Genomic DNA, 26,476 nt, shown 5'->3' with positions numbered 1-26,476 from the left:
GCAGTCGTATCCACCTTGCTGCGCCTAGGAGCGTCAACGTTTCAACGTTCAAACGTTCAACACTTACTCTGTGCGTCCTGCCCAGTTAAGACGAGCGTCATGCAACCTGCTCACTCACCGGAATCTCCATAGGTCGAGATCACACCCGGTCTCCGTGCCAAGGACTCACATCCAACTCAGGGCGCCTCTTCAACATATATATAAGGCACCCACACCGCTGCGCTCACCGCTTTATCCTTTCCTCTCGACTACACGCTTTGATTCGCTTTCGATCGCCCTACGGCCTGTGTCCCGTTCTCTTGCGACTATGAAATCCGCAGTGCTCGCTGCAGCCGCTCTCTACTCTGGCAGCGCCTTCGCGGCGACCAGCTACAGCCTCGTGAAGGAGTACTCCGGCTCCAACTTTTCGACGGATGGGTTTTTACGACAACTTCGACAACACCACCAATGGTGCGTGTTCTACTTCTGTGGTGAGCTGCAATCGCAGAGACGGCGCTGGAGATCGGGTTCTCCGGTGCTACGGCTCAGTTGAGGTCCGCTGTTGCTGTAGCTGCGGTCAAGCTGTGGCATAGTAAAGGCTGGCTGGGCACCGTACCGTTTCATGCCCTTTGCGAAGATGCAAGGAGGCCATCCGACCTCAAAGCCAAATTTCTCTTCTTGACCATGGCGAAGGCTCGCCACAGCCGTGGGCGAGGCGGCACAGAATATCGCGGCTGCAGCCGGGGTTGGACGAGATGTGACATTGTCAAGCGTCGGGCGTTGGTGGCTATATTTGGCTGGGCCAAGTTCAATCATCATGCGATCGGGCAACTTTGAGTGGCAGCTGTCTGTTCGTCAGTTGCTCGGTTCGACCCGGTTCGACCTCGCCGCACAGCTCGTCGCGAATTATTTCACCTTGTTCCTCATGGGCACCTATCAGCAAGGACCCAGCTGACCTGTATTCAATGGTGCAGGTGACGTCGAGTACGTGAGCCAGACGAACGCGACGGAGGGCAAGCTCGCGTACGTGAACGGTAACGGCGCGGCGATCATCAAGGTCGATAACACGACGTTCGTGCCCTACAACGACAAGCGAGACTCCGTACGTCGTACCTCTCCCCTCCCCGGACGACAGCCTCGCTCGAATTAATGAATCGAGTAGGGTTGGTGGCCGGGGAATGGCTGCCTTGAGCGCTGCATACTGACGCGGCTCACATGACAGGTCCGCATCACCACCTCGGACTTTTTCGAGTCCGGCTCCGTGCTCGTCTTTGATGCTGCGCACATGCCCTATGGCTGTTCGGTGAGTCTTCTCTTCGCTGTCTGTCATCATTTCTTTGCCGGATGCAGGGGATCAGCTGCGCGGCGGTTACCTGCGGCCGTCCGCGAGACACATTGGGGTGCTGCTATGTTGCGCCGCAGCGCCCAATATTGAGCCTGCTCGTCGAGTGCTAGCCGGCGGAAGGCTGGCCGGAGGACAGCTCGAGCCTGCCGCGGGTCGGGAGGAGTACACTCCTCATTGTAGACTCCGGGCCACCGGCGGCGGCGAGGCGATTGGGGACTCGCGCACACTCTCCGTAGGCGGTGCAGGCGTTGGCGGAGGAGGCGTTTGGTCTGTTGTGTCAAACCCGAGATACGGCTTTACCTTGCGTGCGCGAGTTGCTCATATTGAGGTGTAGATCTGGCCCAGCTTCTGGACAAAAGGCGAAAACTGGCCCGACGGTGGTGAAATTGACATCATGGAGGGCATCAACGGCATGACCGTGAACCAGATGGCGCTGCATACCGACGCGGGCTGCAACGCTTCTAGCAGCGCGTCATTCTCTGGAACGATCGGCTTGACTAGCTGCAATTCCACCTCTGGCTGCCAATTCGTGAGTGTTCCTCTCCTGTATGAGCAATATCGGCGCTCACACACAGACCGCAGAGTGAGAGCAAGCAAAACAGCTATGGCCCGGGCTTTGCGTCAGCCGGTGGCGGCGTGTTCGCGACGCTCTGGGACGACTCACAAATCGCGATCTGGTTCTGGCCGCGGAGCAGCGTGCCGTCGTCCGTGTCGAGCGCGACGAGCAGCATCGACATCTCCGACTGGGGCACGCCGTCCGCGAACTACACGTCGTCGGCCTGCGACATCTCGAAGGCGTTCGCGCCGCAGCAGCTCGTGCTGGACATCACGATGTGCGGCGACTGGGCGGGCGTGGACACGGTGTACGCGGACACGTGCGCGATCCAGGGCACCGCGAACTCGTCGTCGTGCTACCTGCAGAACGTGTTCAACAACGGGAACCAGACTGCGCTCGCGACGGCGTACTTCGAGATCAACTACATCAAGGCGTTCAACGCGAAGGGCTCGCTCCTGAGCGCGGGCGGCACGACGACGAGCGTGGACGCGAGCAGCGCGCTCGCGTCCGCGACGGCGAGCGGCGGCGCATCGGGCTCGACGTCGAGCAGCTCGGCCGCGTCGCAGGTGGTGGCGAGGATGGGCGGTGCGGCGAAGGCCTGGGCGGTGGTTGCGGGCGCGGGTGCCCTCTTCGCTTGGACGCTCGTGTGAGCACCGACACATGTCGAACGTTGATGAATACAGAGGGAGGTATTGGGTTCTCACTGACACTGTATGCAGTCGATGGACTTGATGTATACATTCTAGTCTTCTACAGTCTTTCGGTGACACTGTCTTTACTAGTACTCTGAGGACGTTGATATCAACCTCATGCCGTGAGACTGCGTAACGATACCGTTGGCCTTGTTATATATACCATGCTATAATATCACGAAATCGTCATCACTCCGAAGGAAAGCCTGCGCGTCGCTCGGCGTAGACTGAGGTGCACGTAGGGCGTGACTAGTCGAGAAGGTGAAGCCTACTAGCGCGTCCAAGTGCCAAAGTGAACGGATCATCGATATCGATCAGGGTTGGAGGGCGGCGGGGCGGTGGCGGGAGCTACAGTCACGAAGTTGCAGTCGCACTGACAGCGCCGAGGCGCGTGTAAACCAAGTACTGCAACAATTGCAACTGGCAAGTAGTGCTCCGTGGACAGCTAGACTTCTATCGTTCTCTCTAGTCGCGTACTAAATAAGGCACGCAGTCAGATGATGAAGATGTGTTCGCGAGGTCGCTCCACAGGCAAGTGTACGAGCTCGAGCTTACGGGAATGCACTTCTACTCCGAAATCTCCGGGCAGTCAACGAGAACGAGTCTCACATGCGCAGGCTACGGATCCTCAAGTGAACGGACCTCGACACCTGCTTGTCAGCAATGCGTACGCGCTCTCAAGTCGCCGGTCGGACATGCACTCCAATGTTTCCAAGCGCATGCCCATACGAGTCGACGTAGGAGCGCCCTCCGCCTCCGCAACTTGAACTACGGAGCATGAGTCCTCAATCCCCAGCGATCGCACAGCGGCATTCTCACAGCTGGCGCGTCCCTGCGACTGGACCCGGCCTGCACACGCTCGAACGCACCACCATCTCCCGCACGCCTGGACGAGGTGCGACTGCAGCCGCCGGACGCTGCGCGGGATGGCGATGTGTGCAATGCGCATGTGGTTCGCTGATATGACCATCAGTAAGTTTGCCTTCAAATCGTCGAACTTCGACTAGAAAGGACGACTGACCAGCGCTCCGACTGCGATCTGACTTTCCTCATGTGCGTCCCGCATATCTCCACCATACTATGTGTTCCGCATGGTGCCAGTGGATCCCGTATGCGTGTCTCTAGAATGAACGCCCGGGCTGCATTCTCGCGGTGCAGCTGCCTACTTTGCAGGCAACCTTGCCGCCGTTTGCATGACCAGCCAGCCGTGCCCGCAGGGTTCTCCCGGCACTCCGCCGTGTTTTCATTGTCGCTTTGCTGTTCGCCACGCTTCCGGTCGTGCACGGCTCTGAAGTGAAGCGCGAGGGCTTCTGCTGTCCCAGAGTACGAACAGCCCTCCCAGCGGCAACAGCGAAGTCGCGAGGCACACTTTTGCCCTTCCTGTCGTGTGCGCCTGCAGATGTTGCCACAAACCGGCTGCAGGAAGTTCCAGCTGACAATCTGGCCAGGGGTAGGTAACGACGTCGTCAGGCTTGACCGTGACGTTTCGCCTTCGCTTGGGAGGCGGGCTCCACATCCCCGGCTCGCTTCCTCTTCCTGTTGACTGCCAAGTTCACGTCGTCGTCGAGAGTCGTTTGGGAGGTGGACGCGAGCGACGCGCAATACGACTTGCTCGTCAACCGAGGATCGATCCCCACGCAGGGGAGGGTGACGTCCAAACCTTCCCGCAGTATTTGCTCTTCTAAGAGCGCTTTCGGATAATCCGCTGAGGTACGTCAGACGAGCAAAGCTGATCCCATTAAATTATGCCAAGAGCCGCGAATCCTAGCACACACCATCAGACCCTACTGGAGGCTTTCCCATAAATGTGTTCACATATCTGGATGATGTGTGTTCGCAGATGGTCTTGAAGGTAGATTTGTACGAGCGCCGCTGATCGAAGCCGTCGGCGATGAAGATGGCAACTACACCGGCAAGATTCAGTTAGACAAACAACATATCGACGTGAAGACGACAAACAACAGCGACTCTTACCGCGCAGTCAGCAAGGACAAGAATATTATCTCGAAAGGCGGCCGCCAAGAGTCGATATTGTCCGGCTTGTTGCTGCTAAGAAGAGATGCTCAGGGCGAAGGCTCCACACAGTGTAACAAACAAACCTACTTATTGGCAACAGGTCAGCCTACGAGTTTGAGAAGATCTGAGGGCGTGGATTCCTGCAAGAAGCTCTCGGTGAATCACTCGCGACATCGACTAAGCCGATCACCCAAAATGCTCACCACGATTCTTCATGAAGTCGTCGAGACAGTCCCGGAAATGGTTGAGGCGCGGTGTGCATCGTTCTTTTCGTATGTAGGTGCCACACACGGCGCACTGCACATACCTGTCGCCGTGGAAGCACCAGTGCAGCCCCTGGATATGTCTATCAAGGTTCGCGAACAGCACCGACGCCGCCGAGTCCAAAGCCGCGTCCGGCGGGCAGAGCTTGCATCTCACAAGGGGGGTCGAGACGGGCGTACTGGCTTCTTTCGCCGGCTGTGGCCTGTGTTTGCCCTTCCAATGCTCGAATCGGTCCTGTTGGGTACCCTCGAAGCCGCATTCGTTCCTGTCACACTTACCGACGACCGGCGCCGGCTCCGCCTTCGCGGGGTCCACCGCGTAGTGGTCGGCACGGATGTGCGACCAAACCTCTAACGCGGTGCCTTCCCTCCCGCACTTCTCCCCATCGTGAATCTTCCACCCACACGTATTATCGACGGACGGAGGGGAGGCGGTGATGGAGGCGGATTCAGCGTGAGTTGGAGCACAGGTCGTGCCTTGGCCCGGGGTTGGTGAGGTGCCGGCGGTCGGGGGCGCGTGTCACCGTCTTCTTCGGCCTCAGATCCTCGTCTCCGCTTCTGTCCGGGCGTTAATGCGGAGAAGGCGAGTGAATCGGCAGGCACGTAGGATTCCCAAGCCCTCGAACCCGCATCCGTCCCAATCACTCCCAGTGACAATCGACGCCAGCCCCATTCTCGCAGAGTGCGCTGTGTCGTGATCGGCGCGAATGTGTGCCCACACCTCCAGCTCGGTGCCTGTCCTCCTGCATCTGCGTATATCCGCACCCTTCCACCTGCACTTCGCAGGAGGAATGGGATTGGGTATGGCCACCGGCGGTGCCCGCGACGCGTGTGGCGCGGGCGTGGGAGCTCATCCTCGTCCTCATTGCTGTCAGCGCTCCGTCTGTGCCTGGGACCAGAATCTGCAGCAGCGGAGGGATGGTTGTCGGCCAGTCCGCTGGAAAGGCCGTCGAAGCCACTGCCGAGTTGGTACTGCCACTGGTAGGACACAGAATGCACGAAGCTGTGGACGAAGTGCCCATTCTGAATGGACGCCGACGGAGCGACGGGCATCGATGGGATACCCAAGTGAGTTAGGTGGGTTCGGAAGGCTGTTGTATATCCTTCCCAGTCGGTGACGCGAGGCTCATCCACCCCTCGAACCGTTCGTGGAGCCTCAAGCCCCCAAAGGCCGAGCGAGAGGAGGAGTTCAGGCCCAGGAGTTAACAGCCTCCTCTTCGTCCGCATTGAGGTCAACGGTTTCTCTGAACCTCGTGTCTCGTGCCCTGATCGGCGGGGCCGCCCTATTATGCGGAACATGGCCATTAACCTCTGAAACGAAGAAAGTACAGGATGCGGCTACGTACGGTATATCAAACCGTTGGGGCAGAAACGCGGTGGACGGCTCTGCTCCTACATATGGCCCGACGTAGGCATTTTCCAACAGCGCAGGCATGGAACCTCGCGTGTTGACGGCTCCTCACTGTTGTTCGAGTTATAACCGCGGTCCAACGCCATGCGGCACCGGTCGAAACCGATACTGGGGTTGAGAGAAAGGGGGAAGTGAGGGTGAAGTGGAGGGTGAACGGCCTCCCATAGACCGTTGATGGGATTTGGTTAAGAGGAGTGGTGACGAGTTTGTCGGGAGTGGCGGGTCGCGTTCCGAGTGTGCGGACAGTCATTGCTTGAGATACGGAAGACAGACGGACGGACTGTGCGCGCGGTATTTAAGCCGTGGCGAGAGCTCAGACGCACGTAGGGGTGTGTGGACAATGCACACAGAGGGCGGAGCTTTCGCCACCCGGGACGCGACATTGCAGAGACGTCCTGCAATTGTTCGCCTCAACGGGAAAATCTGACAAACAGACAGAGCGTTCTCGGCTTTGAGTGAAAGAGGTCGCGGTTCGACAAAGTGCACTCAAAAGCTTTTCATAATGCAAGGAGGTCTTGGCTATCCATATGAGTATGCGGATCGGGCTGCTGGCGAGCGTGCCATTGTTTCATGGGGTCACGGAGATCAAATGCGCTTGGGTTGTCGACGACTGTGGGTGAGGCAAGGCCGCTGGTGCGGTTAAAGACCGATATGAAGCGCCCAAAGCTCGTCGTCCCTCATCGCATAGCGTCACACCAAGCTCATAAGTGAAAGATACACGAGAAGTGTTTGGTCTGAACTGAGTCCGAGGAGGAGACGTGAATCATTGAGGAGTACGGAGACGACATGGAACCATACCTCAGATGCCCATGTCACGGTGGGAGACACCAGATAATGGAATCGACGGCGTCGCTTGACACCCCGTATGAACCCGAAGGCCAGACATCCTCTATATTTTCATGACCCCGGTGGTGAGCAAGCAGTCTCTGTGTACGAGCGGAATGTCCAGGTCACTGACACCAATCGCGCTGACGTGGCATATGCTCCGTTGGGTAGGGCGACTTGCAGAGGGCGGCATCGCTTCGATAGCCAGTACACCAGTAGGATTGCATAGACAACCAAGATCGTTCTCCGCGAGACGAGGTCTTCACTGGAAGCCGATGTATTGTACGGCGTACTGTGCTGCCGTACGGAGCTCGCAAATCGGCGCGGAGAACCTTGTTTCACACTTGAGGACAGCGACGAGGACTTCACGATCCTTGCCGAAATCAGCACTCGACTCTTGGGCTGATGTTGTGTTGAGAGAGTCGTACATTAAACAGTAGAGACCGTAGCTGCAGCCTGCACCAGGTCGCCTCGAGCGAAGCCGCCAGCTGAGAGTTCTCGGCGTCTTCCGACAATTGTCCGAAGCGCGTCTTGGGCGCGTCGCAACTTGACTCTTTACACCAAAAAGGCGGCGTACTATTACTAATGAGGAGGGGTGGTTCACGGTGGCTGAAGAGGAGGAGGAGGAGTTGAGCGCCCGACTGGAGGAACACGGCATAGTAGGCGCCTAGCGACCTACGCTCACCACTTACCGACCGCAGGAGGAGGGCACCTTAAACTTTTCAAGCCCTGTCGCATTTTGTTTGCTCGTGTGCTTGAGTCTCAGTGCGGTGGTGCTGTTCGACCTCGATTTCGCGGTTCGTCAGGCCGCTCGGTGTCGCGCGTAGATTCAGAAGCGACCGTGCTCCTGAAGTCTTCAGGTTCCCCTGGCCAGTATCTGTGCCCTGCATCCGACACCCGGACCCTTGGAAGCTTGAACGCCGATGCAAACAGGATCCAGGGGGGGCTGCTATGAGTGTGTGGAATCGCGCGTCAGCCCGCCACACAAAGTTGGGCGAGTTGCATGACTGCTATCTCGCACGAATGTATTGTTGAAAGCTTGACAGGATCCTGCCAGGACACGGAGCGTGGTCGAGGTACGGCACCTCTGCTATGCTAGGAGCTGCGGACCGTGCTGCGCTGCGGTACGTTGGATTGACGTCCTCGCGACCTTGCATTATCGCCAGTACTTTCGTGCAGAGTGCCGTGAGCACAGTCGCCGTCATGAATGTCGTTCTACTACTCTGTTTGCAATCTCGACCCAGATCATCCCATCTCGAAGTCACGGAGCCGTATTGGCAACGTATTGGAGCCGTACTCGCGCATACATACCGAACTTAGCGCCGCCGCTGCCATGGCCCCCGGACTGATCACCCGCCATGAACCTGGTCTCTGGTTTGTCGGCAGCATCCGAAAGGGCAAAAACCATTTGATTTACATTGGACACTTCAGTTCCGCGATTATAATATTCTATCGAGCCAGACCCAGATCACACCTACGCAAACCCGAACAGCTTCGCAAGGCCCCTCTCGAATGTGAAGTCGACCTCGCCGCCATTCTTCTGCGCGACCGCCCACTGCAGTTCCACCTCCGCCTTGATCGTCCCCAGTATTCCGCGTGCTTGGGCTTCCACCCGATCGTGCGCGCCCGCTCCGCCTTCGCACGACATGTCGTCCCACCGAAGCTGCCCACGGCCTGCGAGCACCAGACATAGTCAATATCACGTCACGCGTGATGGCAACCTGGGAGACGTACCAGCGACCCCAGTAGTTTCGAGCTCCTCGTTGCGAACGGCGTAGGCTCAGCGTCCTTGGTGATTCCGAGGTCCACAGCGCCTGGCCGATGGCCTTGCCGACATCGTACCAGGCACCTCGCCGTTCTCTACAAAGTAGTAGCCCTCCCAGCCGTGCCCGACGCTCTGCGGGTCTTGGAGATTGCATCGAAGAGATGACATAGATGTCGGCCACTGCAGAGAGCGTGCGCATGTCAGCCCTGCGAGAGCGATGGTCGGAGGTAACGTAGGTACGTACCATCGTCGACGTGGGCATGCGGCCAGACAGCCTTACCAGGACCGACAATGCCAGCGCGCTTCCTGGCCAGCGCGCCTTGGCGAGCCCCGGGATCTGAATCGAGAACTTCTTCGCGATTCCCGCTCGTGCGCGGGTGCGGATGCAAGACCGTACACAATGCCCGGCGAGATCAAGTGCGACCTCGCATAGCCTGCCAATGACAGTGGTCAGCAAAGCCCAATTCATGACTCGGATCCATCGCACCTTCCTCATCTGCGCCAATCACGACCAGGTCGACGTTGCGGTGGAGGGCTGCTGCTGGGATGGACTTGATCTGCTCGATGTCCACGTCCGAGTAGACGGTCTTCGCGGCATACTCTCCCTGCGCGAATCAATGACTTCGCCAGGCCGGTCTAGATCATCGTCAGTCGTACAAGCATCATGCGCGTGCTCTGGTTGTGCTTACAGTGTGGATGAGCACCGGCGGTTTGCCAGTGGCCGCGTGCGCCTTTCGTATGCCCTTGAGAACCGCGTTCATCTGCGGGACGTTGTCTGCGTTCGCCTGCGCGAGAAGTCCGTAGGTCAACACACGCGAGCAATGGGATAACATGGACAAAACTCACGAGGTTAAAGATGACATCCGCATGAGAGGCGAGTTCCTCGATTTTGTCGTACTCGCTCAGAGCAGCGATCTCAGGCTTTGCGCCCAGCTTCCTGAGCACCTCTGCCTTCTCGGCGGAGCGTACTGGTGTAACGATCTCGAAGTTCGATGCCCTCGGGTGCGTCAGAAGGCGATCCAGGAGGGTTCCCCCGATGTAGCCTGCAAATGCGGTCTGAGTACGCGTTCATCAGCACGGTACGGAGACTTGTGAACGTACCGGAGGCACCGAAGAGCAAATATTCGTTTTACTGGGCATGTCTGTCGGTTTGCTTGTTGCTGGATGTAGATGTGGGTGTGGGTTTCTGGTCAGAGATGAGGATTGTGTTGGAAAGACCGTGTCCCGCGTCGCTTTTATACGTGAGCCAACGTCCCTGGTACGAGATCCAGCCTGGGTATCAGTCATCCTGCTACTGTCCGTGGATCTCCATGGATCCGTCTTGAATGAGTCGGCGCACTTGGACTCTCGTGTAAGCCATGTCACTAGAGATGGCATTGCTCAGTAAGCTGCCTCCTATAGATTGTGGCTGCACGCTGCTGGTACGCGAAGAACCCACTGAACCGAGCAGGAGTATGGATGAATATGAGAAAGGACGCGAGTTAGTAATGAGGCCGCGGACGTCCGACTGTGCTGCTCGGTGCGCAGGCCACTCGCGTAAGTACGCGAGCGCTAGCGCCAAGAGAGCGTCTATGTAAGCATTTCGTTACTACTTAGGGGCCCGTGGCTATTAGTGAGGGCATACTTGCGAGAGTTGTTGTCACTGGTTGGGCAACGCGACATCCGACGTTACTACATATACCCCTCGAGCTCCAGACACCACGAATACATCGACAAGACTACCGGCTCGCAGGTAGCGCTTTGTGCTACTTAATGCCCAATAAGTATTTGTATTGTACGCACCGACAGTCGCGACTTAGCACGTTCTCGTGGCGGTTACAACAACCACTCGGTAATGCATATGCATGCAGAATTCATTATCATCATCACCAAATGGTTGGGCAACGGGTCTGATAGTAGTACATGTCAAGGCAAATAGGCCATAAAATCGTTAAATGTAGCTGTCATAAGAGCGGATGCCCTGTTCAGTGACCGCTCACGACGCCCGACGGGCGATATGATGTACTTACCCAGGGAGGCCGATGACTTCGTCTCATGCCACCACCACCAACCAACCCACTACCTCAAGTCATTGGTAAGCCTGGAATAGTGCCAGTGTTATTCGCTCACGTATCGAACATGTCAGTTAGCGCGACGTCCGCCCAACGGCTACATCGTACGTACCATTCTGTCTGGCATTTCTTCCGGAGAAAGGCTGGACCTCCAGCCTCCGGCCCAATGGGCCGAGTCAGTGCAAGCATTGCCACTACAGTGAGTACCGCACAGCAACGATAGCACACCGTTATCATCAACCAAGTGGGTATCGTTTAGACCGTAATACACATCCTCATAGCCTTGCGGGAAACAACAGCCTTAGCTCGACTCAATCGCGTTCTGCAACAGCATCGTGCGGCCCAACTCGTATGAGAAGTCGACCGCGCCCTTCTCCTGCGCAAGCTTCCAGTGCAACTCGGTCTCGAGCTTGATGACCGCGAGCAGGTCCGCGCTGCTGTACTTGGGCTTCCAGCCAAGCGCACGTATGCGGTCAGCGCGGCAGCGGCAGGTCGTCCCGGAAAAGCTGCCGGCGGGCTGTGGACATGAAGCTCGGTCAATAGCATGTACGGTGCGAGGACCCCCGCGGACGACGCACCACGAGCCCCAGTACTTGGCCAACTCTTCGTCGGTGAAGGGCTAGGCTCAGCGCTATCCGCGAGCCCCAGGTGAACGAGCGCCTGGCCGATGGCCTTGCCGATCTCGTACCAAGTGACCTCCCCGTTCTCCCCGAAGTAGTAGCCCTCCCAGCCGTGGCCCGCGCTCTGGGGGTTTGTTGTGATCGCGTCGAAGAGCACGGTGTACATGTCGCCGCTGTGGATGGGTCTCAATATGCAAATGAAGCTTGGGCGGGTTGGATCACGCACTGTCGTCGACGTGGACGTGCGGCCAGATGGCCTTGCCGGGGCCGACCACGCCCGACCGCTTCCTGTCCAGCGACGCCTTGATAATTGCGGGGATCTGGATAGAGGTCAGCCTCGCTATTCCGCCTCAAATACGGGGCCGGACGGGATGCCGTCCACGATGCTTGGGATAATGATATACGACCGTGCGTAGCCTGCATGAATTCGTCAGCAACGCCAAAGTCTGATGGGATAGCTAGCAGTTACCTTGCTCGTCTGCGCGATGACAGCCAGGTCAACATCGCGATGAAAGGCTGTCGGCGGGATCGCCTTCAGCTGGTCGATGTTCAGGTCGGAGTAGACGGTCTCCGTCGCGTATTTCCCTTCCGCTGGCTCTGCATTTCACCCGTGCCTGACTGCAGAATACCATAAGTCGTACGTAGTACTGATGAACGTGCAGTTCTCGCACTGACCGTGTGGATGAGGATAGGAGGTTTCCCAGTAGTTTCGTACGCCTTGCGCACGCCCTTCAGAAGCGCGATTATGGCAGGCAAGTCATCCGAGTTGGCCTGGTCAGGAAACCGTCCATTAGTTCGTTTCCCATACTGTGAACCCTTAGATGGAGGACTGACCACGTTGATGATGACGTGCGCGCGCGAGGCGAGCGACTCGATCTTGTCATGGTCACTGAGAGAGGCTATCTCGGTTTTCACGCCCAGCTGCTCGAGCAGCTTTGCTTTCTCGGGAGACCGCACGGGCGCGGTGATGTCGAACTTGTCTGCATTAGGATGTTGCAGGAGGCGGTTCAAGACGGCGCCTCCGATATAGCCTGGAAGATGCCATGATTACATGTGAGCTGTCTGAGCTTGTCTCTAGTTTGAGATGATCCACGTACCTGTGGCTCCGAAGAGCAGAATGTTCGTCTTGCCTGTCATGCCTGCTATAGACCGCTAATAGATTGCGTCGACGCACAGACTCACGCTTTTATACGTAGGGCGATATAGCTGGCGAGAATAAGTTCCACTCTCCCCTCCGACGAACATGCATTGATCGGTCATTTCATTGCCAAGGCCCCCGTCAATTCCGAACGACGTCATCTGTGGCTTACTAAGCTGGTGCAGCCAAACGGAAGGTTGGCTGCTGGTTGGCTGTCAGTCGCAAGACCAGCTAACCGAAAAGACAGGCATTGCGGCATACGGTATGTAAGTCAGGAGGCGTGTAAGAAGGCAGTCGCTTCACGATTGCGCGATCGCGGAGATGGTGGAGGGTTGGTAGTTCTGTAAGCATTACCGCTGGACGTAGTGGGGCGAATGATTCCTTCGTGAAAGTCTTGGGAACAACTTGGAATGATCGATTTTCGCGCTACTTGTTCCGTTCACCCGCTACGTGAGGTCTGGATGTCCAGTCCAGGCTCGGTTGCTGAACGCTCGAGATAAGTACAGGCATGACACTCACCGTGATGCTAACACCACCAACATCCCTGTGTCCAATGTACCCGCTAGACCATGGTGATTGAACACTGCCATGCAGCCATATCGCAAGCTTTTGCCTGAGGTGAGTGAGTCCACTGGTCGGAACCAACTCAGCACAGACCGTCATGCCATTGTTGCCTGTCGTTAGATGAATTTCGACGGAGAAGACGAAACAAATTCAATCGACGAGTCGCGGACGTACGGACCTCGCGCTCATGTCGCCCTGCACTGCAGTGCAGCGCTGAGCGAACCCTCATATCAGTGTCACGGACGCGCATAACCACGGCGCGGGTCACATGTCATCTCGCCTGACTCAAATAAAGAGCAGCGAAGATTCGGAAGAGGGTCTTGTGCCCTTGCGCTTCTCCTCTCAATAGCTCGCCAGGATGAGCATAATAGTGAGTGTCAAGTTCACTCGTCGGAACCAACTCAGCGTAACCTAGTGAGCGTTGTGAGTTGACGAAGGCCTATACACTAGGATATCAGTATGTCAGAAGTGTCTATATTGCAAAATTCGGCGACAATACTGCGGATGTACTTAGCACGAGGCAGGAGGAGGCGGGAAAGAGCCGTGAGAAGGTTGTGCGAAGGTGGGAAGAGAAGGTGGCCCGTGCGCAGACACGCGGCAGAAGTATTTGTCCCTGTTGCCGTGATTCGCACGTGCGAGGTATATAAAGGCCCTCGTGACCAGCGTCCGTGACCTCGTCCTTTCCCCCCGTGATCTCCCCGCCCCGCGCCCCGCGACCGACGCCGTCCTCATCGCGCTCGACGTCCGACACGACGTCCTCGACATCCCACGCAAATCAAGAGCCTCAAGAGCGTCTGCCACCAGCAAACGCGAGTGTTCGCACGACACCGTCGAACCTCCTTGCCTCGGCCCCAGTACCGACATCGCTGACCATGTCTACCGCCCCGCCGCCTAACCACGACCCCTCCCTTTCACATGTTGCTGGACAGGCCCAGCAACCTCCGGCTTCTGGCGCGCAGCCTCCAGCAGGTGTCGCGGGCGAAGTCCCGCCAAATATGCCCATGAATAATGGCCTTGGCTCAGAGCAAGTCATGGCACTCCTGAAGCAGCTCCCGGGCATTAACTTCCCGAGGGTAAGTATTCCGTTGTGCTCGTAGTGCTCTGCGTCGTTGTGAACAGTATGATCGGCGCCGCACATATGAAGTCCATGCGCGCCGTGTCGGCCACACGTGATCGTTGTCGTCGGTCACGTTCGCGCCTGGCGCGATGTGCTGCGCCGATCATCCCGGAGCGCGGTGTGCAGTGTTGCTGAAGCGGTCAGAGAAGGAGCGGTGTGAAAGCGCGCAGCGGGGAGTCGGATCGGAGCCATCGTATGTGTGGCGGTCTTATAACCAAGCAGGCTTGTCAGTGGTCGTCCTTGGTCGGCTGTGGCGAGGCATCGTTAGCTGGGCAATGCGAATGTCCTCCATAGCTTGCTATGTGAAGTGAACAGTTCTCACAACTCCTATCCTCGCATTTGCGCATTGTCATCGGCTATCGATTATTGGGCTGGTGGGCTCACCGCTTGCTCACAGGGTGACCTGAAGGACTCAGCAGCAGCTGAGGCACTCTCGAATCTCGCACAAGCCGCAGCCTTCCCTGGCCATCCACATCATCCAGGGCACCTTCCACACCCCCATCAGCCTCCGCCGCCTTACCATGTTGTTCATCCTTCGCAGCATCCGCAGGTCATGGGTGGCGAGCCAGGCCCCTCATCGCATCCACGCGGTCCACCGAATCTGGGCCAGCTTGCGAACACCGCGCTACAGAATGGGCCACCTCTCCCGGGCCAGCAGCCCACAATGCGTGCGAGCCAGGAACCCATGACGCCGCCAGGTGGCGCCATCAACGGCTTGAGGGATCCCCAGATGGCGATGACCAGTCTCCTTCGGGAGGTAAGCCCGCTCCGCACGGAGAGGAGGCAGGAGCGCCACTATGAGTAATGAGGAGTGGACTCGGCAGAGGAAGGATAACCACGTACGTTGGTCCTGTACCTACCGAGACATAGCGAGCTCACAATGAGTGCCGATGCAGAAAGAGGTTGAGCGCCGGCGGCGGGGCAACATCAATGAGGGTATCAACGAGCTCGGACGCATCGTCCCGAATGGATCTGGCGAAAAGGCGAAGGGCGCGATTTTGTCCCGCGCTGTGCAGTACATCCACCATCTGAAAGAGAACGAAGCGCGCAACATTGAGAAGTGGACACTCGAGAAACTGCTCATGGACCAGGCGATGGGCGATCTCCAGGCGCAGCTCGAGGAGATGCGCCGGATGTGGGAGGAAGAGCGAATCGTGCGCGAGCGAACTCAGAGCGAACTCGAGGTCCTGCGGGGCCTCCAGCAGGGCCTATCCCTCGGCGCCGCACAGGCCGCCGCCGCTGCCGCTGTCGCTAACTCAGCGCCTACGCACGCCCCTCCCCCGAAGCCCGCTCAGGAGAATCGCCCGCAGACGCCCGAGGCGTCGAAGGAGAAACAAGCGCGAGAGGGAAGAGTCGGAGGCTCAGCAGGGCGCGCCAGCTGAGTCTACGGGCGAGTCGGATCCCAAGAAGGCTCGCATGGAGTGAACGTCTATGCTTTCTCGTGTGCTTTGTTGGATCGTTCTTGTGTTCGTATTAGAACTCGTGCAAGCCGGTGAGTCGGTGTATTATAGTTGCGTACATGGACGTGTTTCTTCGCTTGGAGTGATGCTTTTCGTTGATGATCCATGCCTCCCCCTCGTGTATCCGTGTATTTGTATGATCATCTCGCGTCTAGTCGATATGTCGTCGCAATGCAATCTGTTTCTGGCTATGTGCTTTGCAAGGAAGACGTATTGCATCATCAATGTGTTCCCATGTGCACGTACTATGCGCTGGACTCTTCATGGATGACTGCATTGTCCATAGTTTAGTCTGCCGCACGATGGCGAATAGCCTCAAGCAAGGAATACTATGTATGTGTCAACGAGCCGTACTTCTCGAACATAGCCTATTGGCCATAGCTTATACCTGTCGCGCCTCCGCGTCGGTGTTGAGGAACTTCCGCCTTAGGCTGGAGGTTTACTAAAAGCAGTCACTCTGAAATAAATCTCCAACGTATCAAGATGCACAATGTTGAGCAAGACCGAAAAGACGTGACGCGACGCCTGTGACAGTGCGCATCGCATTCGAGACCCTCCTGCTGGGTCGGCGTTCTTCAAGGGACGGAAATAAGGACGTGTGCGCCGTTTCCGCCGGGAATCAACTTGAACAGCTGATCATATTACATGATTAATCTCACTTCGGTTGCAAAACGTAACTTCGTCTTAAGTTCTCGGCATTCCACGCCATTCTACTTTCTTTCCTTCTCCACGAGCCACTGGACCGTCGGTTTGATACTCGTAATCATGTCTTTCGTCGTGTACGTCGGCTTCCACTCGATCGAACGTCCACGGTCCGCCCGGCAGCGCGAGTTCGTCCCGCTGTAGTTACCCATATCCTGGGTCATCGATGAAATGAATCAGTCGCAGTCCTTGGCAGGCGAGGATTGATGAGAGGTACGTACCACGGAGCCCCAGTACTTCACGAGCTCCTCGTCGGTGAATGCCGTGGGTTCATCGGTGCCTCCCAGGCTGAGTTCGACGAGGACGCGCGCGATCTCCTTGCTGATGTCGTACCACGTGTGCTCGCCATTCTCTCCGAAGTAGAACCCTTCCCAGCCGTGGCCGAAGCCCTCCGGATTCGCAGTGATCGCATCGAACAGCACGATGTACAGGTCCGCAACTGTGTAGGACACTCGTGAGCACCACGAACCGACAGCTCAAACATGCGCACCATCGTCGATATGGACGTCAGGCCAGATGGCCTTGCCCGCGCCGACCACGCCTGCTTGCTTCCTATCGAGCGACGCACGGATAAGGCTCGGGATCTGAATAGAGATCGGATTCGAAATCCCGGCCTCGACGAGCTGGTGCGCCGCGAAGCCATAGATCGTTGAGGGGAGCACGATGTGCGTGCGCGCGTAGCCCTTCTCGTTCGCGTCCACCACGGCGAGGTCGACCTCGCGGTGAAACGCCTCAGGTGGGATGGACTGAATTTGGTCGACGTTCAGGTCGGAGTAGATCGTGTCGGAGGCAAACATGCCCTTCGCGGGAGTGCTGATAACGCCGGTTCCGGACTGACGGGAATATAGAGCGTGAGTGTATGTTCTACTGACTTGCTGGAAGCACATACGGTGTGGATGAGTGTAGGCAAGTCGCCGACTGTTGCATGCCTCTTGTGCAACCCGCGCAGGATCGCTTGGATGGCTGGTAGGTGGTCTGCATCCGCCTAGTGTGTGGATGCCAGACGAGGTCCCCCATCACTACGCAGATCGGATACACGGTAATTGGTGTACGCACGCAAGAGAAAACGATATGTGCTTGCTCCGCGAGCCCCTCTAGCTGATCGCCATCGTCGTTCGTTCCGATCACTGCCTTCACCCCAAACTTCTCAAATAATTTGACCTTCTCTGGCGAGCGCGTTTGCACGGTGATATCAAAGGTCGCTGCGCTTGGATGCCTAAGTAATCTGGCTAGGACGGAGCCTCCGATGTAGCCTGTGCGGTTCCAGAGATAGTAATGAGTACGCGTTGTGACGGAAGACTGACATGGCCTACGCACCTGTAGCCCCTGTTAGGAATATTGTCGTCTTGGAGGTCGTCATTCTCAGTGTCAGTTGTCAGCTCCGTCCCCGAGGTATCAGTATAGCCGTCGAGCGAGTTCAATCTCAGACTCGGAGTACTATATACCGATGTGTCTGAGGTCGAGCTCGCGAGTACTGAGCGCTGAGCGGTTCCGTGTATTCCGTCTGTCATAGTCAGCATTCCGGATGGTTCAGGAACCTCGAGCCGACAGCGCGGCATCACTTACAAATGGGATAGCGAAAAGAGATGTTTATGTTTCTTGCACGATCGTGGGTTACCTCCGGAGCGCGCGGTACTTGAAAGAATTGTCTGCCCACGGGAGACTAGCAGTGGAGGAGGGCGGGCCGCATCGTCGCCGGTCTCGCTATGCAAGCGATTATCTTATCTTATCTCGCAATGGGATCCTGGTCCTCTTGCTGCAAATGGACCTCTGCGTACTAAGACCTGTGGGCTTTTCGCGTGTGCGGTCCAACTAGTTGCATCAATAGCGTATTGTAAGCTTGATTTGTAGACTGCGTACAGGTAGATAGCCATCAGAGAGGTCAAGTCGTCGCTGTAGACCATGTCGGGTCCTCCGAGGTTCATTTGAACTGAAGTTCGACGTCAAGATCTCTCGGACTAGTCGGCTCCGAGCCCCTGCGAATATGTCGACGAACATTCAACCTGGTGTCCATGCAAGGGATCGGGGCATGTAAGAAAGTGAGAAACAGCTTTAGAAGGCATTTGACGCACGCTGCGAGTACGGCATTGCAATACACTGGTATTTCATGTCTTTCAGTTCGAAACCATTCAAACGATAACGTAGGCAGGTGACCCACATGTGCTCTGTCCTAGCATGACTGCGCTCGACCAGTATGTATCTTCCGTGCTGTCGACAATGAACTCGAGAAAGACGGCAGTGAGAACAATCACACTGCAAATGAAAGGTAGTGTCAGCAACTCACCATAGCCATCTCAAGGAGTTGAACTGCTCTGCGGATTGCCCACATTGGATTCAATACCAAAGGTGGGGAAGGATCGCACCAAACTTAAGCGGTACTTACAATAGGAGGACACCTCGACTTGCGGTGTACGCTATGATCTTGGACATCATCCGACCAACTCGCGAGGTCTCAAGGACTAGTGACGAACTGAAGCCACGCAGGATGAAAACATGAGCCAAGGTGATGTAGAGATCGGCAATGACAATCGCAGTTTGTTGAACAATTCCACTATCCTAGTTAGTCGAAAACACATCAACTTGTTCAATCTCCGTAAATGAACAAGTCTTACTCGTATTAGCATGAGGGAATTCAGGCGTTTTTGACTTGCTGTATACCTTTAAGTAACATAAAAGAGCCTATGAGCTTTGCTTCGAGGCAGGACAACTTGCACTACTCCGCCTAAGGAGCGAAAAAGTAAGCAATCTGCTGGGCTGACGTCGTGATGGGATGGTCACTAACCAAGATAGCTCGCTAATCCCAGATGGCGACTTCAATACTCGGTACCGCAAGAGGACGCACGAGGTATACGCACAGAGACCGAGGACCACGAGAGCTAGCTGCATCAAGCCAAGTAAGTCTCATGCTTGTTCGACGACAAAGTGCCCCTCTTACACCAGCAATTACCACGGTCCAGCGAACAGTCCTCGATCGTAATCCAAAAACTTTGAACAAACAGTAATTGGGGCGAACGTCAATGAATAAGGCTATCAACATCAGACTGGCTTAACTTACGGGCATACAGAGAATGTAGATAAAAACTTCAAATGTATTGAGCGACGAACGAGGTTTCTCAATAGAACTGTGCCGGTCACTTACCACTGAGACGCAAAGACTAGGCTCCACTAGTCCCAACTGTCATGAGACGCGGATTACATCGGTGTTGAATGTGGAATGCTTACCCCACAGACGTTAACGAGCTGACCACAGGCACAGACCAATCGTCACACAAGTGACCCTTGGGATACAACATACCACTTACCGTATCTGTGCTGTATACGTATCAGTGTCGCATACATGAGTTGTACATGAGCGCGACAAATATCTCAAAAACGAATTTTCACGACTCACACGGGCACCGGAAGTGTTCCGTAGTCGGCACGGCACTCGATGATGTAGTAATATAGCAGCTGAGGTGAAAGGATTAGTGTCCAAACACCGTAGGTAGACATTTAAGGTTGTCTTACACAGGCTGCCGCGACCGACTTTGCGGTGTCTAGCATTCTACAGGACAGTGGAAGAATACGTCCGACCCAGAAGGAAGCACGCACGATAGCATGGCCACCTGTACAGTTTGACGCATAAAATGAGGCTTATTCACAGTGATCCAAGTCCAAGCAACTACGGGACGCACGTAGACTTTGAGACGGAGACTGTCATCCGGGTATCTGAAGTAGTAGAACACTGTTTGTCCAATTGTCATGCCATACAGGCTGCGCATCGTCAGCTCAGCGAGTATCATGCAGTTCACGGAGCGGCAACGTACCAGAAGAGCCCCACCCCGCCCGTATACAGTGCGACCAGTATCCGCTCCTCTAGGTACATAGTTGGACCCGCCATTGTGGTAGTGTGAATACTAGTGACAAAGAATTTGAATGTCTGCGCCAGTGGCACACAGTAGTCTTTATACCAAGTGCAAGGGCGCCAAACCATCGAATTTGATACTAGGAGCTATGCTGAGCGACTAGAAATACCCGTGTGCCTGTGTGGAGGGACTGTGTTCACTGGCATGAGACATCAATATCAGCGCTGGCCACCAATCCCAATCTCACAGAAGGTCCGTCGTATTATCACTATCAAGAGATGGTGGTATCGATGTCAAATCAAGCTCGAGCTGGGTGACTTGGATGAGAGGAGCGAAAACTGTCATCCCACGGTCGGAATTGAATTAACTTATGAATATGAATAGCCTCACCGTGACGTGGGAGTGATGTGAAGGATAATGAACAGAAGCCTATCAGCGAATGGTTGGAGGGTGCCGCGTCCACATTGCTTCCAAATATACATATGGCAGGAATGTGTTGGTGTTGGGGTCCGGCGGGTAAAATGAACCATAGCCTGCATTGTAACGACAGACAGCGCCTACATGATCAGGCTGGTGGTCCGCAGGTCTGCGCCGCCGTGTTGAGTGAATTACATAAGAGGGCAAGCTCTCTTGGGCTTGTTGACTTGCTCGAGCGAATGTGTCGACGAACATTGAGCCTAGCAGTAGGTGAGAGTGCAGCTGCAGAAGAAAGACCACTTGAAGACTTACACCGCGAGCACGGAATTGCAGTACACTGATAAGCAGTTAGCGCAGTTATGCCAGCTATCGTGTTAGAAGGCAACCTACGGGTGCTTTGAGGGAGCATCACTGCCATCGACACGTATGTATTATGTGTGCTGTCGACGATGAATTTGAACCCCTCCGATCGATACATACGCATCATGACTGGGCGTGCGCACCATACTGTTGTCATTTCGAGCAATTGAACAGCCCTGCCAGCGGTGTCAGCTGAGTTTCTCGAATGCACTGCCTGGTGGTTTGAGTTGAGACACTCACGTGAGAAGCAGGCCTCGTGTTGCGGTGTACACTATCAATTTGTGAAGCATACAACCGACGCTTGAAGTCTCAGTGACCAGAAAGGCCTTGAGACCGCGCAGAATGAAAATATGAGCCAATGTGATGTAGACATCGGCAAATACGTTTGCGGTCTGTTGAAACATCCCACTATACTAGCCGCTCGCAGGTCACTTGATAATTTCGTTATTCCCAATGTAATAGTACTCACCCGTATTCGTGCGAGGCCGTCATTATCGTCGCGGTTTGCAGTATATCTGAACGCGACACGTCCGGAGATCAGCCTTGTTTATCCTTGAGATATTGCTCTCCTTATTGCACGACTCCAACTACGGGCAACGATTCAGCGACAGTAAGGAGATGATACGGATGTCCACTGACCGACGAAACTGGCTATCGTATGAATTCGTATGAGCGCTCGAGGTTGCAATTGGTCGCATGCAATGACACTCACAGAATCCGAGTACCACGGGAACGACCTATGCATCGATTGAGGTTAGTCGTTTGTTCGATTGAAAGCCGGATGTTGTCCTTACACCGGTTATAACCACCATCAAACGGACAGCTTTCCGTTGAGGCTGGAGAACTGCGATGTGGTATGAAACAGATACCAATGCTTGGTACTGTCGATTGAGTACTTACGGGAATGTAATGAATGCAAATAGAAGCTTCCAGTCCATTGAACAATCATGAAAGAAAAATGATTCTGCGTATTGGCACTTACCATTGAGACATGAAAACTACGGTCCACTAGTTGATTTTCAGAGAGGCCGGAGCATGGTTGATGGATCTATCACTTACTCCAGAGACGTTGACAGCCTATTGACAGTCAGATCAGTCCGTAAAGCCTAATGTTCGAAAACACGACATCTCACTCACTGTATCTGAGCTGTACATTGGAGTTAAACACATGAGTACGAGTCTAAACGCCCATTAGCAATGACTTCAGAGACTCACACTGGTTGAGTAACTGTTGCGTAGGTTGAATGGTCCTCGATGATACACTGATAGAGCAACTGCAATCGAGTTTAGTTTGCAAACGACATTGACTGAGAGTTCGACCTCACGCGAGCTGCGGCAACAAACTCGACGGTATTCAGGATGCTGTGTTATGTGTTGAGAAATCCTGAGGCGGCCAGGAGCGAAGCACGTACAACAGGGTGGCTACCTAGTGAATAGACGGACTTGAACTCTTTCGTCAGGATCGAGGCAAGGAGCAAACGCACAAATACTTTGAAGCTACGTCGATCATCAGGGTAACTCACATAGTAAAACGCCGCCTGTCCCATTGCCATGCCATACAGGCTACCCGCGCGTTATTAGCTCGATGAGGAGGCCATACAACACCGGCTACGACATACCAGAAGAGTATCAGCCCGCCAATATACAGTGCGACAAGCATCTCCTCCACGAGATGCACGGTAGGGCCCGCCATTGTGACGACTATGACGTGTCAAGAAACGTCTACGGCAGCACCAACTGTTGGGCGTATGATAATGGAACGGCTGTAGTTGTCATAGAACCTAAAGTTAGCATTAAAGAGACCGTGATGAAACTCTGATCTGTGTGCACAGCGACGCTTGCTGCCAGCGTTTATGTACATGTCGGCGCATGCAGGGCTCTATGTTCAGAGCACTTGAGCGCATAAAGCTCATCCTCAATCCAAGTGGCACCGATGACTGACATGAGAAGCTTTGTCGCAGTGGTTGCACCTAAGATCAATCGTCCTCGGTAAGACCAACTGAAGTTGGTACCAGTAGCCCACATCGTTTGCGTAGTGAAGCGTGAGATGAATGAATACATACATCATCAGGACTCATCTTCCTGTGCGGACGGCTGTGTGCGAACTTTCTGATGTGTACCGCTTGTGTGAAAAGGTATGTGAAAAGCGGACGTGTACGAGCGATGAACACTAGTACTGCTTACCACCGGTCAGTGCGTGGTGCATCTCATCATGACGCATCGGCCGCCGAATGGGGCTAGCAGAGACGTCGTGTCGCAGTACATCGAGCAGCAGCGTACACTGGCCCCGGAAGATTCATACACAGTGCCGAATGAAATGAGTCCGGAAGTGCCACTTGCTTGAACGCAGTAGGGAATTCCATTATGTGTGACTGGAAAGGATACGACCTACGTATTGCTCGTGAAGAATGTTCAGCAGCAGAATCATGATCATCATACACGTACTGTTCTTGCCAAACGCAAAGCCAAACACCGCCCCCGAGGTCGTAGACGCTATACTACCCTCAGCTCATCAGCCGATGATGAGATGCTTTGATAGACCATCAACCATCCTGACTACCCTCATCTCGACGTGTCAAGACTGTCTCTTACCTGGGATTGACCTGCTAGTGAAAAGTTCGAATGTCGGCAGCGTGGGCTGGGCTTCCTGATCCTACTTACACTGGCCCATCGGTCCATCAATTCTGGGGGAGTCCGCTGTCCTGTGGCCGTCCGAGTCTGATCTCGTTCCCCATCCTTGACTTCTCATGAGAACAATCATGAGGCACTGTCCCTAATTAACGCGGGGTGGCCGAATTCTATCCACACACCTCTGCCTTGTCTTTTCTTGCTTCAGCCCGAACAGACGTGTTCAGGGCAAGCGGTCCAGGGGTACCACATTCGGTTGTGGGCAGGCACCGTCACGCCGCAGCTATCTCCTCCTCCTCGAGCCCTCCTTGCGCGTCTTCCTTGGCTGGAAACCTGCGGTTCACTGCTGTCTCGGAGAACGTCTGCACGATGGTCGTTCAAGTTGTGGAGGCAGCTTCGCCAATTGCGCCAAGCTCAGGCGCCATCTTCGGGAGTTCACGGCCTCGTGCAAGAACACCCAGCAACCCGAAGCCCATCTCGCCGTCGCAACCGGCAGCGTCGCCAGACCACCCCATGCAGACGAGAGTGCGGAAGTTGTCCGAGGCGAAGAAGACACCAGCTAGAAGACAGGCTAGTGTGGGTGACCAAGTCAACAGACCCGATAGCCCGGACTTGGACACTATCCTCGCCAACACACCCCGCCCACGCCGCAGAAGCTCAGTAGCAGTCTCTCCGTCTACAACCAGGTCGCGTACAAGCTCTGTGGCCAGCCCGTTTGGATGGAGGGTCTCTGGGACGGATCAGGATGGCACTGAGTTGCGAGGGTCAGACGACGACTTGAGGGGGCTGGAGGGTGACGACGGGAGTGAGTCGGATTCGAGCATAGACCTTCATACGCCGCTACCGTAAGTCCATATATCAGCTTCGGACAGGGGTGTTGGGCAGGCTGATAGAGACCGTTAGCCATCTTATGTTCCGCGATGGCCTCCTATCCCCCCGCTCGAAGTTGCTTCCGCAGGTGCCTGGATCTCCGTTTCCTTTCTTGCTAGAAGAGGACGAAGAAGGCGATGCGCTGGACAGGTCGAAGAGTGTTTTGAGTGTGGTATCAAATGGTAGGTCTTTGATACGTTCTGTTCAGACTTCGTACTGATCTGCGACAGTGGGGTCGGTCATGACCAAATCCGGACTTCTCTACAAGGATCCTCGCGACACGGTCAGACGCAGGCGTCGGCACCGGGATGGGCAGCTGTTGCGCGCGGGCATGGGTCTGACTACGGGTCTCGGTTGGAGCGACAGCGAGGACGAAGACGCTCCATCGACGCTAACCCGCCGCCTCATCCACACTTCGATTTCCCGCAAGCCATCCTCCTCGATCTCGCGTCCTGCTTCTGAATTTTCCCGCGATGTCGCATCTCCTGCTCCCGTGCGCCCTACACGACGCAAACCAGGGACAGCCCGGTCTGCTTCACTCTCCATAACCTCTCTGTCCTCGCTCGGGCGCCCTGGTACTGCGGGGAGCAACTCGTCTACCGAGTCTCAGCCAGTTTCGCATACTCGTGCTCAGTCGACTGCTGTCGGCACTCCGCCCACTGCGAGTTCGTTGCCCATGCCCTCTCCTCCGAGCTCAGTTAGTATGACGGTCCCTCGCGCGCGACTGCCCAAGTCTACCGAGGTCAAAGCCGCGCTCTCCCGCGTCCGTACCGACTCGACGGGCACGTTTGGCGGCAAGGCTAGGTCTGCATCCGTCGCCGTTCCAACTGCATCCGCCTTGCGTTCTCGCACGACGTCCACTACGTCGAGTGCAAGTACCGGGTCCGTATACTCGTCCAGTTCCGCATATTCCAGCTCGGGATCGTCCACTCAGTCTGCGGGGAGCACGACGTCGACCGGCGTGATACCCCGACCCCTGCGCCTCCCGCAATCGAGTGCGCTCTCGCGTCTCTCACAACCGTCCTCTGAGTTAGGCAGTATGTCGAGCCTCCAACAAACGCTAGGAAAAGGCAAGCCTCCCGGTGTTGAACCTACGCGTCCGCGTACTATCTCGATGTCGCGATCTACGGGCAGTATATCGTACAGTACGGGGCCTAGGCCCCGCCCTTTGCTGTCGCCGCCACAGCCGTATACCCCTCGCTCGCCCACTCGCACCCCTACGGACTCCCCGCGCAGTCCAAGTCCTGGAACATCGCTTTCGTCGCGCTCGCCGTCGCCGCGTGCCCGGCCGCTGGTCGCAGGGCCGAGGCCGAAGCCTCGCACGGGTACGGGTATGATGTATCGCACGTCATCGTACTCAAGCCTTCAGGCGACAGCAATGCGCATGCGGACCATGTCAACCGTGGCCCCACCAAGCAGCGGCGTTCTGATATAAACAAAAGGTCTATGTCGGCGTATCTTCAAGCCTGTGGACGCTGGCGCGTGCACGACAGATGAACGAGAACGTTCTGGTGATGTTCCGGTTCTGATTCACAACGCACATTCTCTAATCTACACGATCTCATGTCCGATAGCTTTGCGTTTCTTGTTTAGTTGCTCTGCTCTGCTCACACACCCCCTCGTGCTCTGGCCACGTCATCATCTATCTGCGGTCCTGCGCACACTCACTGCTACTCTGATATTTATGTTCGCATACCGCGACTACGTCTCACATCTATACATAGCATCCATCACAGTACATTGTAGCGACTTCTGTTCTCTGCGTGGTTTGCATGACATGGATCGTCGCACCACCCTGCGGGTGAGTTATTCGCGCAAATTGCTCGCAGTGCGAACACGGCTGATCGTATCA

The 26,476-nt window shown here is 55.7% G+C and overlaps 12 protein-coding genes across 12 annotated transcripts; 3 read left to right on the top strand and 9 right to left on the bottom strand.

Moving 5' to 3' along the window:
• The first annotated feature begins 1,013 nt into the window (after positions 1-1,013).
• On the top strand, positions 1,014-2,767 carry B0H18DRAFT_997502 (concanavalin A-like lectin/glucanase domain-containing protein). Its single transcript, XM_048045457.1, has 4 exons — positions 1,014-1,081; positions 1,202-1,282; positions 1,659-1,853; positions 1,907-2,767. The coding sequence occupies exons 2-4, from the start codon at positions 1,265-1,267 to the stop codon at positions 2,528-2,530; spliced, it is 837 nt and encodes a 278-aa protein (XP_047895449.1). The 5' UTR covers positions 1,014-1,081; positions 1,202-1,264; the 3' UTR covers positions 2,531-2,767.
• Positions 2,768-4,038: 1,271 nt separating this feature from the next.
• B0H18DRAFT_1209881 (uncharacterized protein) lies at positions 4,039-6,037 on the bottom strand (the record flags this gene model as incomplete). The annotated part of the gene is made up of 4 exons (XM_048036339.1): positions 5,376-6,037; positions 5,131-5,328; positions 4,348-4,476; positions 4,039-4,277 (listed from the first exon to the last, which is right to left on the bottom strand). Exons 1-4 carry the CDS (start codon positions 5,902-5,904, stop codon positions 4,039-4,041), a joined length of 1,095 nt encoding a protein of 364 aa, XP_047895448.1. The 5' UTR covers positions 5,905-6,037.
• Positions 6,038-6,720: 683 nt separating this feature from the next.
• On the bottom strand, positions 6,721-7,637 carry B0H18DRAFT_212499 (uncharacterized protein). Its single transcript, XM_048037148.1, has 4 exons — positions 7,516-7,637; positions 7,221-7,460; positions 7,061-7,151; positions 6,721-6,996 (listed from the first exon to the last, which is right to left on the bottom strand). Coding segments are annotated over exons 1-4 (366 nt in total). The 5' UTR covers positions 7,518-7,637; the 3' UTR covers positions 6,721-6,963.
• A 924-nt stretch (positions 7,638-8,561) lies between these two features.
• Positions 8,562-9,992, bottom strand: B0H18DRAFT_1117483 (uncharacterized protein; the record flags this gene model as incomplete). The annotated part of the gene is made up of 9 exons (XM_048033594.1): positions 8,562-8,761; positions 8,822-8,866; positions 8,930-9,032; positions 9,097-9,189; positions 9,252-9,286; positions 9,340-9,457; positions 9,542-9,637; positions 9,699-9,908; positions 9,954-9,992. 9 exons carry the CDS (start codon positions 9,990-9,992, stop codon positions 8,562-8,564), a joined length of 939 nt encoding a protein of 312 aa, XP_047895446.1.
• Positions 9,993-11,204: 1,212 nt separating this feature from the next.
• B0H18DRAFT_1117482 (uncharacterized protein) lies at positions 11,205-12,660 on the bottom strand (the record flags this gene model as incomplete). Its single annotated transcript, XM_048033593.1, has 7 exons — positions 11,205-11,420; positions 11,465-11,696; positions 11,746-11,843; positions 11,993-12,120; positions 12,195-12,294; positions 12,358-12,554; positions 12,621-12,660. 7 exons carry the CDS (start codon positions 12,658-12,660, stop codon positions 11,205-11,207), a joined length of 1,011 nt encoding a protein of 336 aa, XP_047895445.1.
• Positions 12,661-13,909: 1,249 nt separating this feature from the next.
• B0H18DRAFT_997459 (uncharacterized protein) lies at positions 13,910-16,066 on the top strand. Its single transcript, XM_048045456.1, has 4 exons — positions 13,910-14,298; positions 14,740-15,040; positions 15,105-15,181; positions 15,239-16,066. Exons 1-4 carry the CDS (start codon positions 14,098-14,100, stop codon positions 15,722-15,724), a joined length of 1,065 nt encoding a protein of 354 aa, XP_047895444.1. The 5' UTR covers positions 13,910-14,097; the 3' UTR covers positions 15,725-16,066.
• Positions 16,067-16,412: 346 nt separating this feature from the next.
• On the bottom strand, positions 16,413-18,299 carry B0H18DRAFT_211724 (uncharacterized protein). The gene is made up of 7 exons (XM_048037143.1): positions 18,071-18,299; positions 17,822-18,008; positions 17,561-17,757; positions 17,394-17,489; positions 16,995-17,337; positions 16,726-16,943; positions 16,413-16,659 (listed from the first exon to the last, which is right to left on the bottom strand). The coding sequence occupies exons 2-7, from the start codon at positions 17,862-17,864 to the stop codon at positions 16,513-16,515; spliced, it is 1,044 nt and encodes a 347-aa protein (XP_047895443.1). The 5' UTR covers positions 17,865-18,008; positions 18,071-18,299; the 3' UTR covers positions 16,413-16,512.
• Positions 18,300-18,306: 7 nt separating this feature from the next.
• B0H18DRAFT_997455 (uncharacterized protein) lies at positions 18,307-18,811 on the bottom strand. Its single transcript, XM_048045455.1, has 4 exons — positions 18,789-18,811; positions 18,663-18,726; positions 18,577-18,601; positions 18,307-18,507 (listed from the first exon to the last, which is right to left on the bottom strand). The coding sequence occupies exons 1-4, from the start codon at positions 18,795-18,797 to the stop codon at positions 18,426-18,428; spliced, it is 180 nt and encodes a 59-aa protein (XP_047895442.1). The 5' UTR covers positions 18,798-18,811; the 3' UTR covers positions 18,307-18,425.
• Positions 18,812-19,471: 660 nt separating this feature from the next.
• B0H18DRAFT_211814 (uncharacterized protein) lies at positions 19,472-20,631 on the bottom strand. The gene is made up of 10 exons (XM_048037144.1): positions 20,597-20,631; positions 20,455-20,539; positions 20,311-20,400; positions 20,179-20,257; positions 20,096-20,109; positions 20,012-20,048; positions 19,896-19,954; positions 19,807-19,816; positions 19,727-19,744; positions 19,472-19,669 (listed from the first exon to the last, which is right to left on the bottom strand). The coding sequence occupies exons 2-10, from the start codon at positions 20,475-20,477 to the stop codon at positions 19,640-19,642; spliced, it is 360 nt and encodes a 119-aa protein (XP_047895441.1). The 5' UTR covers positions 20,478-20,539; positions 20,597-20,631; the 3' UTR covers positions 19,472-19,639.
• A 119-nt stretch (positions 20,632-20,750) lies between these two features.
• Positions 20,751-21,698, bottom strand: B0H18DRAFT_212209 (uncharacterized protein). The gene is made up of 5 exons (XM_048037146.1): positions 21,596-21,698; positions 21,367-21,539; positions 21,157-21,302; positions 21,079-21,103; positions 20,751-21,026 (listed from the first exon to the last, which is right to left on the bottom strand). Exons 2-5 carry the CDS (start codon positions 21,528-21,530, stop codon positions 20,915-20,917), a joined length of 447 nt encoding a protein of 148 aa, XP_047895440.1. The 5' UTR covers positions 21,531-21,539; positions 21,596-21,698; the 3' UTR covers positions 20,751-20,914.
• B0H18DRAFT_1117479 (uncharacterized protein) lies at positions 21,697-22,819 on the bottom strand (the record flags this gene model as incomplete). Its single annotated transcript, XM_048033592.1, has 13 exons — positions 21,697-21,713; positions 21,766-21,777; positions 21,839-21,863; positions 21,921-21,970; positions 22,027-22,052; positions 22,109-22,134; positions 22,186-22,203; positions 22,264-22,273; positions 22,342-22,400; positions 22,452-22,488; positions 22,539-22,552; positions 22,611-22,689; positions 22,746-22,819. The coding sequence occupies 13 exons, from the start codon at positions 22,817-22,819 to the stop codon at positions 21,697-21,699; spliced, it is 447 nt and encodes a 148-aa protein (XP_047895439.1).
• A 1,131-nt stretch (positions 22,820-23,950) lies between these two features.
• Positions 23,951-26,184, top strand: B0H18DRAFT_211913 (uncharacterized protein). The gene is made up of 3 exons (XM_048037145.1): positions 23,951-24,599; positions 24,658-24,806; positions 24,855-26,184. Exons 1-3 carry the CDS (start codon positions 24,124-24,126, stop codon positions 26,057-26,059), a joined length of 1,830 nt encoding a protein of 609 aa, XP_047895438.1. The 5' UTR covers positions 23,951-24,123; the 3' UTR covers positions 26,060-26,184.
• The last annotated feature ends 292 nt before the right edge of the window (positions 26,185-26,476 follow it).

Source organism: Fomitopsis serialis (assembly GCF_022376445.1).
Source record: "Fomitopsis serialis strain Sig1Antser10 chromosome Unknown B0H18scaffold_20, whole genome shotgun sequence".
Taxonomy (NCBI): domain Eukaryota; kingdom Fungi; phylum Basidiomycota; class Agaricomycetes; order Polyporales; family Fomitopsidaceae; genus Fomitopsis; species Fomitopsis serialis.
This window is presented reverse-complemented; position numbering and strand designations above follow the sequence as displayed.